Genomic DNA, 16,045 nt, shown 5'->3' with positions numbered 1-16,045 from the left:
TGTTTCTCCCTTGCTGCTTTTAATATTTGTTCTTTGTGTTTGATCTTTGTTAATTTGATTAATATGTGTCTTGGGGTGTTTTGCCTTGGGTTTATCCTGTTTGGGACTCTCTGGGTTTCTTGGACTTGGGTGGCTATTTCCTTCCCCATTTTAGGGAAGTTTTCAGCTATTATCTCCTTGAGTATTTTCTCATGGCCTTTCTTTTTGTCTTCTTCTTCTGGGACTCCTATGATTCAAATGTTGGGGCGTTTCACATTGTCCCAGAGGTCCCTGAGGTCGTCCTCATTTCTTTTGATCCTTTTTTCTTTTTTCCTCTCTGCTTCATTTATTTCCACCATTTTATCTTCTTCCTCACTTATCCTATCTTCTGCCTCCGTTATTCTACTCTTGGTTCCCTCCAAAGTGTTTTTGATCTCATTCATTGCATTATTCATTTTTAATTGACTCTTTTTTATTTCTTCTAGGTCTTTATTAAACATTTCTTGTATCTTTTCAATCTTTGTTTCCAGGCTATTTATCTGTAACTCCATTTTGTTTTCAAGATTTTGGATCATTTTTATTATCATTATTCTAAATTGTTTTTCAGGTAGTTTCCCTATCTCCTCCTCTTTTGTTTGACTTGGTGGGCATTTTTCATGTTCCTTTACCTGTTGGGTATTTCTTTGCCTTTTCATCTTGTTTAGATTGCTGTGTCTGGAGTGGGCTTTCTGTATTCTGGAGGTCTGTGGTTCCTTTTAATTGTGGAGGATTTACCCAGTGGGTGGGGTTAGACGATTGGCTTGTCAAGGTTTCCTGGTTAGGGAAGCTTGCGTCAGTGTTCTGGTGCGTGGAACTTGATTTCTTCTCTTTGGAGAGCAATGGAGTGCCCAGTAATGAGTTTTGAGATGGGTCTATGTGTTAGGTGTGACCTTGGGCAGCCTGTATGTTGACGTTCAGGGCTATGTTCCTGCGTTGCTGGAGAATTTGCGTGGTATGTCCTGCTCTAAAACTTATTGGCTCTTGGGTGGTGGTTGGTTTCAGTGTAGGTATGGAGGCTTTTGGACGGAGTGTTTTTTTTTTTAATGTGCAGTTTTTGAATAGGAATATAAAGACTTCCCTGATGGTCCAGTGGTTTAAAATTCACCTACCAATGCAGGAAGCCCAGGTTCAATCCCTGGTCCAGGAAGATCCCACATGCCACAGGGCAACTAAGTCCATGTACCACAACCACAGAGCCCCTGCTCTAGAGTATGGGAGCTGGAACTACTGAAGCCTCTGAGCCTAGAGCCTGTGCTCTGCAATAAGAGAAGCCTCCACAATGAGGAACCCACATACCACAACTAGAGAAAGCCTGTATGCAGCAGTGAAGACCCAGCTCCGCCAAAAATAAAATAAATAGATAGATAAATAATTAAAATAAGATGGAATATAAAGTCATAAGGGGGACCCTGGGACAGCACTTCTCTATCTTTACTGAGCAAACAGGTCACCTAGGAATCTGGCTAAAATGCAGGTTCTATTTCAGTAGGTGGAGCAGGCCTGAGCTCCTGCATCTCTCACAAACTCCCAGGAGATGCTGCTGCTGGTCCCCAGGCCTCTGAAGGTTGACTGTGGAGGAGCTAGGATACAACAGTTAACAGGCACAAGCTGTGCAAGGATGGAACAAAACATGTAGTGCTTGGGGCGGTTTTATTTTGGTTATTGTTGCTTGAATGCTTTTAACATCTTTAATAACGTACTAAGGTTGGCATTCGGAATTCCCAGGTGGCTCAGTGGTAAAGAATACGGGGTTAATCCCTGGGTCAAGGAGGAGGGAATGGCAACCCACTCCAGTATTTCTTGCTTGGGAAATCCCATGCACAGAGGAGCCTGGCAGGCTACAGTCCATGGGGTCGCTAAGAGTTGCATATGACTGAGCATCTGAGCACCATGCTGAATTGGGTTAGGTCTTAGTCTAGAAACCAGCATCCTTGTAAGGGGAGGGAGATTTGGATACAGAGAGAAAGACAAGGAAGAGAAGACCATGGGAAGCTGGAGACAGAAACTGGAGTGATGGGTCTACAGGCCAGGAAATACCAAGGATCGCTGACACCATGGGAAGTAAGAAGAGGGGCCTCGAGTGGGCCAGTCTACAGAGCCCCAGGCAGGAACCCATCCTGTAGACACCCCGATTTTGGTGCTGGCCTCCAGAACTGCAGGAGAATACATTTCTTGTCATAGGTACCCAGCTTGATGCAAAAGTCATAGGGGACTAACCCAGGGGGGTTAGCTACTGGTTAGCAAGACCTGAGACAGGCCGCTAAGGATTATCAGACCTGAAGGTGGGACAAGCAGAGTGTCATAGGTGCAACTACCCAAACCGAGTGCTCTAGCTTAGCCACCGACTTCTTTAAGAATGCTTACTACTGCTTTTTGACTGTCCTTAAGGACAGGATGTTATTAAAAATTCAGTAAGCCTAATGTATTGGCAAGAAGACGGCTCTAGCAGCACTGCCTTACTCTTGCAGATAGCAAAGGAGACACTAAAGCTGGCTAAAACTTGTGTTCCAAAGGTAATGGGGTGATGGGAGGAGCCAATTTCTGGTTAATCTCATAAAAAAACCTACAAGAAAGCAGTAGCAGGGGCTTTCCTTGTGGCTCAGCGGTAATCTGCCTGCCAATGCAGGAGACCTGGGTTTGATCCCTGGCCTGGGAAGACTCCACATGCCCTAGAGCAGCTAAGCCTGTGCACCTCAAATACTGATTTTGCGCTCTAAAGCTCTGCAACATAGAAGCCACTGCAATGAGAGGCCAGTGTGCACCGAAACTAGAGAGTAGCCCCCACTCACTGAACCTGGACTAAAGCCTGCACAGCAATAAAGACCAAGAACAACAAAAAATAAATAAGTAAAAAAAAAAAAAATTCTAAAAAAGAAAGCAGCAGCACCAACTGAGAATTGCTAGAAGATTTAAGACTGAGAGGGAAAAAGTCTTTTTTCCGTGTAGAGATCTTTTCTATTTCTATCAAAATATGCTCAATTTCATAGGGTACAAGTACACTCAAGAAAGTCACCTTTTTACATTCCTCATAATAATTATTTGTGGCTCTTTATCCCAACATAGTTATCTTTACCTACTTCTAACTTACGCATAGATGTGAATTTGTATTGTGTGTTTGGCATTTAAGATGTTTCTTTCTATATGCTTGTGTCTAGGATAAAGGATCTTGTACATGTAATTTCATGTAGCTATCGTGTCAATGCCCTGTGGTGTGTTTATCCAAGGATATAAATCTGAAGGCTGTAACAAAAGTCTGAAAACCCTTTAAAAGGGCGGAGAATAGCCATGACATTTCCTTTCCCCATTGTGATTCTGAGCCCGTGGAAATTCTTAGCATCTTGCCAAAACAAATAGCACTTATGCCTCTCAGGCATCTTTCAGAACTAAAGGTCTCAGATGTAGCTTTAGGATAATAAATGGAACATAAAATAATAAACATAAAACAAACATGTGGCTCTTGTTTTTAAGTGGGAGGATTATAGTTGGCACAGACTTAGAGCCAGAAGTCAGGGTGATTAAGGAGCAGAGCTTTGCCAGCACCGTCATAAGTTATGGAGGAGCATGTGGAAACAGTGCTGGAGAAAGCCAGTTAGCTTGCACAGAAATTTAAAAATGTATGTTGGAGTCCCCAAAGCAGACAAGTTCAGGACTAGCAGCCTCGCAGCATCCTTTGTCTCATAGCGGGAGAGGAGAGAGCTGAACGAGAGTGGACATGGGGCCCGGGACAGCATCTTAAGACGCTGAGCGGGACCACCAAGGTGGCTGCTGATCAGTGAGCAGCAAGTCTGCTGGGATAAAGGCCTGAGGAGGTACCGACAGCGCACTAGAGCAGGCCATGTGGGCTACGAGGAAAAGTGGAGGGTGGGGCAGATGGCTGTCTGAAGCTCTCAGGGTCCTAAGGCAGCTGTCTGGTGAAGCAGCTTGCTCCGGACTCTGGGGCCATGGAGGGAAGAGACGAAGTACCAGCTGGTGGCACCATCAAGTCGACCCCATACCTAACTGCACTTGAATCTGGGCTGCTCTGCCTCTAGGCTCTGAGCCTGACAGCCATGGACCCTCTCAAATAATTCAGAGCAGGTGGGCTTCCCTGGTGGTCCAGGGGCTAAGACTCAGTGCTCCCAGGGCAGAGGGCCTGGGTTCAATCCCGGGTCAGGGAACTAGAGCCCACGTGCTGCAACTAAGAGTTCATATGCTGTAACTAAAGATCTCCCCTGCCACAAGAAGATCCAAGACTTTGTGTGCTGCAGCTAAGACTCACTGCAGCCAAATAAATAAATATATTTGAAAAATGTGGCAGAGGAGGAATACAAGGGAGCCTCCCTCCAGGACTTATGAAAGAAGAAAGGAGCTGATTTACGTAAGGGCTCAACCAGGCCCCGGGCGAGTCCACCCTCCCTGGGCCTCACTGGAGCTTCTTCTCTGGCAATAAACCCCATACCTACTCATTGTCCCTGAGCAGGGCTCTGCACCTGGTCATCAGAGGCTCCTCGAGAGGAGAAACCAGCATTCCCACCATAAAGGGTCATTGGCTTGAGAGCTCCTTGGTGCTCCTTTTGACTCTCTGCAGACTCCCCGAAATCTTTGCAGTCTTCAACAAATAAAATCACTATTTTTCCTAAAGCAATGAGAGATTCAGTAGCAAGTCAGAGTAGACCTATTTAAAATTACATATATGAAAAAAAATACATATATGATTGCCTATGCCTTATTTTGCAAGCAGGGGCCCTTTTTTAAAATTAATAGACTTTATTTCTTAGAACCACTTTAGGGTTACAGAAAAGTAGAAAGTACAGAATTCCTACGGGCTTCCCCAGTGACTCAGTGATAAAGAATCCACCTTCTGGAGATGCGAATTTGACCCCTGGGTTAGGAAGATCCCCTGGAGGAGGGTATGGCAACCCACTCCAGTATTCTTGCCTGGAGAATGCCATGGACAAGGGACCCTGGTGGGCTACAGTCCATGGGGTTGCAAAGAGTCAGACATGACTGAAGGGACACAGCGTGTATGCATGCACAGAGTTCCTATATACCTCCTCACTTTCCCACTCATCCAATAGTTTCCTCTGTTATTAATATTTTGCATTACTATAGGACGTTTGTTACAATCGATGAACCAGTGTCATACTTAATCATTAACTGAAGCCCATAATTTACACGTGGATTCACTCTTTGTGCTGTACATTCTCTGGGTTTTGGCAATGTATAGTGACATGTACCCACCCTTCTGGCATCATGATTTCACTGTCCTAAAGTTCCCCTGTGCTCCATCTATTCATTCCTTCCTCCCCTCAAAGCCCTTGGCAACTGCTGATCCTGTTACTGTCTTCATAGTTTTGCCTTTTCCATAATATCATAGGGTTGGAATGGTACAGTCTGTCACCTGTTCAAGATTGTCTTCTTTCTCTTGGCAATATGTCCTGAAGCTTCCTCCATGTCTTTTCATTGCTGAAAAATATTCCATTGTGGAATACTATGGATGTACCATTCTTTGTTTATCTGTTCACCTGCTGAAGGCCATCTTGGTTGCTTCCAAATTTTGATGATTATGAATAAAACTGAACATCCATGTTCAGGATGTAACATGATTGTTGGATTGTGTGGTAAGAGTATGTTTAGTTTTGTAAGAAATTGCCAGTGTCTTCCAAAGTAGCTACACCACTTGCATTCCCACAAGGAGTGAATGAGACTTTCCTATTGCTTATCTTACTTTTTAGGTGTAAAGCTAATAAAGGCTTCTTATGGAATTTAAAACTCCATAAGAATTTATTTACTTATTTATTTTAATGGTATAGTCATTAAAAACCTCTCTTCACTCCCAAATTTCTTCTCTGATCTGATTCCACAGAGGTGACCACCTTGCATCTATGTCCTTGTGAGCATTTGTAGTGTCTACTGTCAATATACATAGACTAAATATTTATTAAATTTTATGAAAATTAAGGATTCTGTTTAAACACTTTGACCTTGTGCAAGAACAGTGATTTCTCTGCATGAACAGTCTCTAAATTGCCCTGACACAACAGGTGCATTTGTGATACTGGAGAACTGCTCACTCTTCAGGGGGCAGGGTCATTGCTGGATCCCTCTGATGTGGTCTCTGAGTCACTTTTTGTTTCTTCTGCCCTAAAGATAAATGACTAAGACAGTGGTGCCTCGTCCCTTAAAACTTTGCCTTCAACAGTTGGCACCAATTGCCCCGTTAGTGCTGAGGCAATCTCATGGACCATCCTCCTGAATGAACCATTAGAGGAAGATGCTCTCTGAATGTCCTCAGGAGTGGACTTAAGAATGTTGCTTTTGCTTATATGTTTTTTTTTTTAATTTATTTCTATTAGTTGGAGGCTAATTACTTTACAATATTATAGTGGTTTTTGCCGTATATTGACATGAATCAGCCATGGATTTACATGTGTTCCCCATCCCAATCCCCCCTCCCGCCTCCCTCCCCATCCGATCCCTCTGGGTCTTCCCAGTGTACCAGCCCTGAGCACTTGTCTCATGCATCCAGCCTGGGCTGGTGGTCTGTTTCACCCTTGATAGTATGCCTGTTTCAATGCTATTCTCTCAGAACATCCCACCCTCGCCTTCTCCCACAGAGTCCCAAAGTCTGTTATGTACATCTGTGTCTCTTTTTCTGTTTTGCATATAGGGTTATTGTTACCATCTTTTTAAATTCCATATATATGCGTTAGTATACTGTATTGGTCTTTATCTTTCTGGCTTACTTCACTCTGTATAATGGGCTCCAGTTTCATCCATCTCATTAGAACTGATTCAAATGAATTCTTTTTAATGGCTGAGTAATATTCCATTGTGTATATGTACCATAGCTTCCTTATGCATTCGTCTGCTGATGGGCATCTAGGTTGCTTCCATGTTGGCAATTATAACTGGCAATTATAAACAGTGCTGTGATGAACATTGGGGTGCTAATATGTTTTTGTATTTAATATTTTGTGTGTCCTTATAGCTTCACATGGGGCTTCCCAGGTGGTGCTAGTGGTAAAGAACCTGCTTGCCAATGCAGGAGATGCAAGAGATGTGGTTTTGATCTCTGGTTCAGGAAGATCCCCTGGAGTAGGAAATGGCAACCTACTCCAGTATTCTTGCCTGGAGAATCCCATGGACAGAGGAGCCTGGTGGGCTTCAGCCCATAGGGTCGCAGAGAGTCAGACTTGACTGAAGGACTTAGCACGCATGCACGCACAACTTCACATAATCATTTGCAAAAAATATGGTAACAACAGGGTGTAATTGGCTTTCAAGGAGACAGAAGGACCCAAGGATTCCCAGCTTTCGTTGCACACACGCATGCATGCATGCATGCACACACACCAATTTTAGCATCTGCTCAGAGCAGAATGATGGGAGGATCTCTGCAGCGGGGGTTGTCTAAGAATACTTGTCCTCTCAAGATGCTTCCATTCACTTACATCTTCAGCAGTTCCAGAGAATGCCCTTTCCAGCAAGCAATCATTAGTCAGTGCTGGGATGGGTACTGTTATTTTCAAAAAACAGAATCAAGGCTCTTGTGGTTCAGGCAGCCTTTTTGTTGGTTTCCACATGTAATAGCTGTTTTGTGTAAGTGGGTGATGATGTAGTTCTTAAATCTCTTACAGATGTGATTTGGCTGAGGCAGAATGACGGACGTGGCCCATGAGCTTTCTGCTTTTGACAGTGATTCTGTTATGGGGCACAAATCAGGGACATACACAAGACGTTGTGAGATCACGACCCCTCAGATCAATGGCCATGTTTGTTCCTTTGTCAGTGGCAAATGTGTGGCTTATTTCCTTTCTACCTTTTCATTCCATAAATACTTCTCCAATCTGATTCACTGTGAGTTAAGTTTTACAAGACTTTGAAGTCTCCAGGAACGCTACCAAAGCAGAAACTTTTACACCACCACACTGTCAGAAAGACTTCCGGTTACTTCTTCACACCCAAGCCTTTGATGTGAAGAATAAAAGAACCACATGTTTATTTCACTAAACATTTTGTGTAAGCAGAGTATAATTCAGGAAAAAGTGTTTTGGTAACATGCTTTCAACAGGGAATTTGAGACCTAGAAGTTACAGCACAGGCACATCTCAAAAATCCCTATTGCCAAACACAAAAATGGTTGGGTGTCTGTAAACAATCGTTTTTGCAAGCTTTCAGTGAGCTGCCAGCTTCTACAGAATCAAAGCACGCAGAGAAAGTCTGAGTTTGATATTTGAGTGATGAGAGGAAAATGCATTTTGATTTGTTGTGTTTTAATTACCATTCAGTTCAAAACATTTTCTGATTTCCATTGTGATTTCTTCTTTGATCTGTACATTATTTAGAAATGCTTTGCTTAACTTCCAAACACTTGGGGTTGTAAATTATCTTTCTTAATGATTTCTAGCTTATTATACTCTGTGTGTGTGTGTGTGTGTGTGTGTGTGTGTGTGTGTGTGTGTGTGCGCATGCGCGCGTGCTTAGTTGCTCCGTTGTGTTGGACTCTTTGCGACCCTTTGGATGGAAGCCCACCAGGCTCCTCTGTCCATGGGATCTTTCAGGCAAGAATACTGGAGTGGGCTGCCACGTCCTCCTCCAGGGGATCTTCCCAACCCAGGGATTGAAGCCTCATTTCCTGTGTCTCCTGCATTGTAGGCAGATTCTTTACCCGCTGAGCCATCAAGGAAGCCCATAGCTGTCCTAGTCTATTTATTTATTGGTTGTGGGGTTTGTGGGGATCTTAGTTCCCTGACCAAAGATTAAACGTGAGCCCATGGCAGTGAAAGCACTAAGTCCTAAGCACTAGAGCTGCAGGGAATTCCTAGTCCTAGTTGCTTTTAAATGTTCCCTCTCCCCAAAGCTTAAGTGTCTTCTCTGCAACGTTTCACCAATATTCAATTGTGTGCTTACTTCTCATCACAAGACATATAGTATGTAGGAACTGAGGCTCATAACAACTTGCCTATGTTGATACAAGTGGAGAAATTGAGATTTGAACCTACTATTAATAATAATAATAAAGTATTTTTTCAAGTCAGCTCATTGATCTGTCCTACAAACGCTTGTTGAGTGACCAGTCTGCGCTCAGTCCCGGGGTCACAGGGTGAAGGAGAGTCTGTGACCCCTGCCCTCAGGAACTTTCAGTCTTTGGAGGATACTGATGCAGGGCACACAGTATTACTGACTGGGATGGGATTCGTGCCATCAAATCAATGGTTCTGCAACAGTAATATGGTTTCTCTGCTTCTTAGGTTTATTGTGATGTTGCCCATCGCTTAACAGGGCACATCGTGGATAGATCCTTGATTATCAACATCAGGGTCAGTGATGTGAATGATCACGCTCCCGAGTTCCCTGAGAAGGAATTTAACATCAGTGTGAAGGAGGACCACGCCGCAGGTGTGCATGGTGGGGTCGAGGGGGTCCCTGTCTTCTCTGTGCCATGACGGTTTTCCAGCTTCTGTAGTGACAGGGTGCCTCAGTCCTAGTTGTCTTCAGGGAGGCCTCTCACTGTTCACATCCCAAAGGTCACAGGCCCAGGAAGAGAGCAAAATGCCTTGAGGTCTCCACGCTTCATTTTGTATCAGCAGCAAAATGATGTGGACATTGTCAGTTAGAAGGGCTAATCCGTAAATATCAACCTAAAATAAATGAATGGAGGAAGAAGCAGCAGCAGAGGTTGGTGGTGGGATCCTGCGTATCGCTGCAAAGTTCTCATCTGTAAACATCTGTAAAATGGCAGCAAGATAGCATCTAAAAGTACTGAGCTACGATTCTGTGAGTCTTGAAACCCGAACCATCCTCATTAAAATGTGCATCTATTTGAATAACAAAAAGCATTATTTATTTTGCAAAACAGTCTCTAGGAAATTTGGAAAATTCCAAGAAACAAAAAGACTAAAATAGGAAGCATCTTTAATGCTACCAATTAGAGATAAGTACTGTTAATGTTTTAGTTTATATTCTTTCAATATTTTTCTTTGCACTTTACATATGTGTGTGTGTATACACACATGGTATGTTACATTTATATGTGTGTATATATTCACAGATTTATACATATAGTTACAAATGTATATTTGTATATCTACATATTTTTTCATCTTTATCATAGTACAAAATGTATATGTGTTTATATTACATATGTATAAATATATGACCTGAAGAAGGACATGGCCACCTATTCCAGGATTCTTACCTGGGGAATCCCATGGACAGAAGTCTGGTGGACTATGGTTCATGGGGTCAAAAAGAGTCGAACACAACTGAGTGACTGACACACACACACAAATATATGAGCATGCCTTTTTATGTGTGCATATTTAAGAATTTTCTCTTTAAAAATGCAATTTTACTGTTTATAACCTAACAGTATTCTCCTAGAGCATCTTGTGTGTCATATTTTATTTTATGGGTGTGCTTTAAGATTTTTAACCAATCTTCTTTTGTTGCACATCTACATCTCATTGTCACATTTTGTTATTTTTACAAAACGTGCTTTGGTGAACATATCTGAGCTAAAAGCGTGTGCCATTCAAGCATTGCCTACTTAGCACAAATTCAGACAAGTGGAATTGCTGCTCCAAACCACACACACAACTTCAGTGTTGCAATTTATCCATAGCCCGGCAGCATATGACAGGGCTTAGTGTATTGTTCATCTCTGATTACCAAGTACTTGAACATGTGATAACTTTCCTGGCTGTTTCTAGTTCCCTTTTCAGTTGCTTGTTTCTTTTCTTTGTCCACTTCTGTTAGCGTCATTGTCATTTTTTCTTCTTGACTTCAACCTCCTCCTTTGACATTAAGAATGTCTATATCTCTGTCTGCCAACATGTATTCCAAATATATTTTCCTGGTCTATCATGTCCTTCCTTTTATTTATAGTTTTTTGCCACACACTTAAAAATTGATCTATTGATTTTGTCCTTTAAACCTCTGTATTTGCAATCATGATTAGAAAGTCCTTCTTGACCTTATGACGATTTAAATATCCCTCTTCATTTTGTCTAGTATGTCTATAGCTTGACCTTTATATTTACATACTCAATCCATTCTGGTGTAAGCCCCAGTGCCATTCAGCAAAGAATCATTCTCCTACTGGTTGGATAGGCTGCTGTTGGCCAATAGTAACAATTTAAAAAATTCTTTCCAGGTCAACCTGTTTTTCAGATGTTAGCACTGGATCTGGATCAAGAAAATACTCCAAACTCTCAAGTGCTTTACTTCCTTGTTTCTCAAACACCGGTACTGAGAGAGAGTGGTTTCCGGATTGACCGTGTTAGTGGAGAAATACGACTGTCAGGATGCTTAGATTATGAGGTTATGTGCACTTTATTGTTTTGGAAAACTAAAATGGCTTCTCCCTCTCTGAGCCCCAGACTTAGGGTTTGCATTTGCAGTGAGAAACCCTCTGTGGCCAGATTGGCTACTGAAATTGCTAAAATGGAACATTTCTGTATTAGATTTCCTTTTCCCGTGTGTAAAGGGTTTCACCTACCTTTTCCTCCTCACGTAGACGGCGCCTCAGTTTACATTAGTCATTGGAGCGAGGGATTGTGGCAACCCGCCGCTGTCGTCCACAGCCACGGTTCATGTGCGTGTGCAAGACAGCAACAACCACATGCCCAGGTTCACCCAGGACCACGTAAGTCCCCACACGAACAGTCTCCATGCCCCAGGCTCTGTTTGCTGAGGGAATTCCTCCATCACCCAAGATACAGGCAATCTCCAAAATAACTTCAGCTAGAATCAAGAAGTCAACTGCATTGATAGGGAACCAGTTAATGGCAATTATGTGAGCCTACATTTGTTACTATTTTGTGCCAGAACAGTGTTCAGAGTATTGACAGGAATCCCTAGGTTTTCATTGGTTGGAGCTGCCGCATTTTCCATTCTGCAGGTGAGAAGGCAGAGGCTCGGGGAGGATGGAGGATCCAGGCTCCGTCCACTTCAGGGCCTCTCACTTTCCACACTGCTGATGTTTTGGAGGTGAAGGAAGGCATAGGGAGAGTGGGGAGGGGCTGCCCAGTGACCTGTAAGCATGTTGAACAATAGCATCCTTGACCTCTGCCCACTGGAGGACAGTAGCATCCCAAGTTATCACAACCAGAAATGTCTGCCACCATGCCCAATTGTCCCTAGCCTGACCCACAATGTTCAGAGCTCTGAAATAAGAAGATGGGCAGGCAGACTCGGGCCAGGCCTTCCCCAGCTCACCTGGTTTGTATATTGGGCTCCACACAAGATTTCACAGGCTGCTAGGTCCTCAGGCTTGAAGAAGGTGCTGGCACTCACTGTCCCAATCAGTTTGTGAATACAAAACCACTTAAAATGCAGAAGATTGCTGAGAGGAAATAAAAACCCGTCATGATCTGCTTTTAGCTTCTTAATTTTTCACTCTTCCATATGAATTTTTAAGAGGAAAACATCCATTGTATTTCTGTCTTTCTTCTGACCCCTCTTAGGGAGGTCTTTCTGATGACCTGGTTAAATTCCCAACCTGACCCCCCAACATACACACACTCAGTTCTCAGCTCCCTGGGGATGGGATTTTTGCTGTTTTGTTCACAGCATCTAAACCAGAATCTGGTACACAACAGTCTTTGTTGAATAAACAAATGCTACAAACACTTATTTTCTGTGTCATTTAAAAACATTAATTGTATAAACCGAAGTATAAATATTTCCAATAAAAGCATCTCACTTAACAGTGTGTAATAACTGAAACATATTTATTATATCTGAGTCTTGTTTCAAAATCCTTCTCCGACTTAGTAAAAAGCTATACTCTCTAAAGTAGGGCTGGAAAAAATACACATTGTTATTTTGGTGTGCTAGAGAAGTTATCTTGTCACCAAAAGTATTGAATAAGGAGCTATTTTAAAGATCTGTTATGTATTAGAAAGATTATCACCTTAATTAAAATACATAAGAGCTTTATTTTAGTAGAGTTAGATTTTTGTAGGCAGCATAAACTAAGGTGTGTACTATTATTTTAAAAAGTGGTGCCTTGCATTGGATAGAAGGGCACTTTTAAAGTTACACAGCTCTTCAGTTATTTGGGCATCCAGTCACAGGGACGAGATATTTGTTGTTGACACGTTTTCTGCTGTAACAGACAGGCTTCCAGATCCTTAGTGGTCAAGTTCAATTATAGGAGAAGCATCCAAGTTGTCATCTCTCTATGTTTTCTTTCCTCTTCTCTGTTTTCTTTTCCGACTGTGTTTCTTTTTCTCCACGACAATGACGATCATCTCTCTCAGTATAACATTCAGATTTCGGAAGGCCGGGCCAGCCAGGGTGTGTTACGTCTCGGGGTTCAAGATGGTGATTCACCATTTACAGCCGCGTGGAGAGTGAAGTTCGACATAACGAATGGCAACGAAGAGGGACATTTTGACATTTCGACGGATCCTGAGACCAATGAAGGGATTTTAAGTGTTATCAAGGTAAATGCATCCGAGCAGGTGGCTGTAGATGCCGAGGCCCTTTCTGTAGGACTCCTGACAATGAAGTAGGTGCCAACAGATGATCCACATGCTCTGAGTACATGTCCTGCTGGGTCACAAGTCACCATGGCCAGTGAGGAACGCAGGGCTGCATGGATCCTCAGCTCTTTGCCTTCATGGCTCCTCCCATCAAAATCATATCAGTATTCAAGATTATTTTAGATATGACCAGTTACTTCAACATTAAATTCTTTGGCTCTGTTTTAGACAAAATTTAGTAGATTTATGTAGTCCCTAACGTGTTTCTTTCTCCCGATGTGATAAAATCATTTACGACATTTTCTCGAACCCCATGAGTTCATTTTTCTTCTGGGTTTGAAAGAAACTAGAACATTTGCATGGACCCGTAAAAATACTGTGGGCTCCTGGCACTATGCCTGCTGTGCCTACTAGAGAGATGGCTCTGCAATAAAGTATTATTATCTCATTTAATGATGAGGAAACTGAAGCCCAGAGAGGCTGGGTTGTTTTCATGAAGTCACATGACTGGAGTAGGGATTCTGACTGGAGCGGTCTGACTCCAGCGCCTTTAGTCTTAATTGCTCTCGGTAGACCCTAGAATGACCACTGCCTCTGGTGTAGTGCAAATGAGTCAGTCTGGGGGTCAGCTTCAAAGGCAGACCTGAATGAGTATATCTGCAGTGGGGCTGACTCTGCTTGTCAGTGTAACAAGCTCCCAGATGATGCTGAGGGGCCATACCATGCTGTGAATAGCAGGGCTCTGTGGGTTTTCCATGCCAAAGGCCTGGGGCTGGATTTCCCAAATATTCCTAGTCTTTCAACCCTTTTAAGTCACTGACCACTTTGTCCCCTGAATAGCTATGATCATTAATATCCATATTTCCCTAAGCGCCACAGGGTTTTTTCAGTAGAGTTGTCACATTAATGTTTCATTAGGTTATGGTTTTTATTGCATTTTTCATTACCCTCTGACTGATGGTGGCTCTTTCCAACCAGGAGGAGGGAGGGGAAAAAAAAAGAACTCTATAAATGATTTGAAAATGGGCTGACAACTGTCTTTTGATCATTATCAAAGACAATGTAAATAGTAAATGAAGCACAGAAGCCACAGGCGCTGAGTTAGCAGTGACAACTCACGCTGAGAGGCTCCCTCCGGCCAGCAGAGCCACGGGGGCTAATGAAACCTTCTCTCTGGGGTGGCAGCCTTTGGACCATGAGACTCAGCCAGCGTGGAGCCTGGTCGTGGCCGTGGAGAACGAAGAACCGCTCTTCTCCTGTGAAGGGGGGCAGCTGCAGAGGCCCCGGCAGGCCTCAGCCAGCGCCATCGTGAGTGTACGGGTGACCAATGCCAACGACCCACCCACCTTCCACCCGGGGACCTTCATCGTCAGTGAGGTCGATGGTGCAGGGCCGGGGACTCGGCTGGGAATGTTCAATGCTACAGATCCAGATAGAACCGCTGGAAAGATAAGGTGGGGAGACTGGAGTGGGAAGGATGGGAGTTCATGCAGAATTAGCCACGTGCCAGAGAGGGTTCCTGTTTGAAACTGGCTCCTTCTATGTGCTCCGGAGGGCGACTCCATCCTAGTTGTGAAAATGCCATAAGTCACCCACCCCAGAACTCCCCTAGCCCAGGTTCAATGCAGTTTTCCTTCTGTAGTGTCCACTGACCCTCATGGGAGGAATTCACTTGTTCATTTCCTTTGCATAGAGCACAAAATTATTTTACAGTCTTTTTCCTGTATTAAAATAATTTGTTATGTATTTCCAGTCCCTATTTACCAAATGTAAACTGGCAGCCTTGTGGCTTCTGGCCAGAGAAGTGTTTTCAATTGTGGCAAAATGTACATAGAGTTACCACTATCACTGTTTTCAAGTGTGTGGTTCAGGGACATTGAGTACATTTATACTGTATGTCACATTGCACCTTCCCCACCACCCATCTGCAAAATCTCTCCTCCATCTCTTCATTTCCCCAAATTAAAACTCTGCACCCAGTAAACAACCCCCCACCCCCGCCATGCTCCCCCACCTCTAGGACCCTGCACAAGCTTTTACCTTTCTGTCTCTATGTATGTGACTACTCTAAGTACTTCACATAAATGGGATCACACAGACTTTCCTTTTGTAACTGGCATATTTCACTTAGCATAGTGTCTTCAAGTTTCATTCATGCTCTAGCATGTGCCAGAATTTCTGTCCTTTTAAAGCTGAATAATATTCCACTATGTGTATATACCACGTTTTGTTTATCCATTCATCTGTTGATGGAGACTTGGATTGATTAGTGTTTTGTTTTTTAAAAATGAAGTTGCCACAATCCCCAGGAAGGTGGCAGAGTGGAGAGCGCCAGGAATCAGTCTCCCCATCCGGACAATGACGGTGCTGGCGGAATTTGTCTGATGGACTGAATTTGGAACTCAGGAATCTGTGGAAGGATTGCAACTTCCAGGGAAGACAGTGCAAACCGTGGTTCACTGTGGTTCATCTCGGCTCTTAGCGCAGTACCTCCCTCACATCCAGCCCCGTGCAAGGCAGCTGTGGCTCTGTCCCTGGAACTGGATACACAGCCT

The 16,045-nt window shown here is 43.4% G+C and overlaps 1 protein-coding gene across 2 annotated transcripts in view; it reads left to right on the top strand.

Moving 5' to 3' along the window:
• CDH26 (cadherin 26) overlaps positions 1–16,045 on the top strand; it is a 52,511-nt gene that overhangs the window by 17,745 nt on the left and 18,721 nt on the right. For both annotated transcript variants that reach the window (XM_061126900.1, XM_061126899.1), the window contains 5 exons: positions 9,252–9,399; positions 11,156–11,322; positions 11,519–11,647; positions 13,266–13,451; positions 14,676–14,944. In XM_061126900.1, the coding sequence (XP_060982883.1) occupies positions 9,252–9,399; positions 11,156–11,322; positions 11,519–11,647; positions 13,266–13,451; positions 14,676–14,944 (899 nt within the window). The remainder of the gene's footprint in view (positions 1–9,251; positions 9,400–11,155; positions 11,323–11,518; positions 11,648–13,265; positions 13,452–14,675; positions 14,945–16,045) is intronic.

This window comes from Dama dama, chromosome 23, assembly GCF_033118175.1.
Source record: "Dama dama isolate Ldn47 chromosome 23, ASM3311817v1, whole genome shotgun sequence".
Lineage (NCBI taxonomy): Eukaryota > Metazoa > Chordata > Mammalia > Artiodactyla > Cervidae > Dama > Dama dama.
The sequence above is the reverse complement of the archived record's forward strand: the minus strand, read 5'-3'. Positions and strand labels throughout refer to the sequence as shown.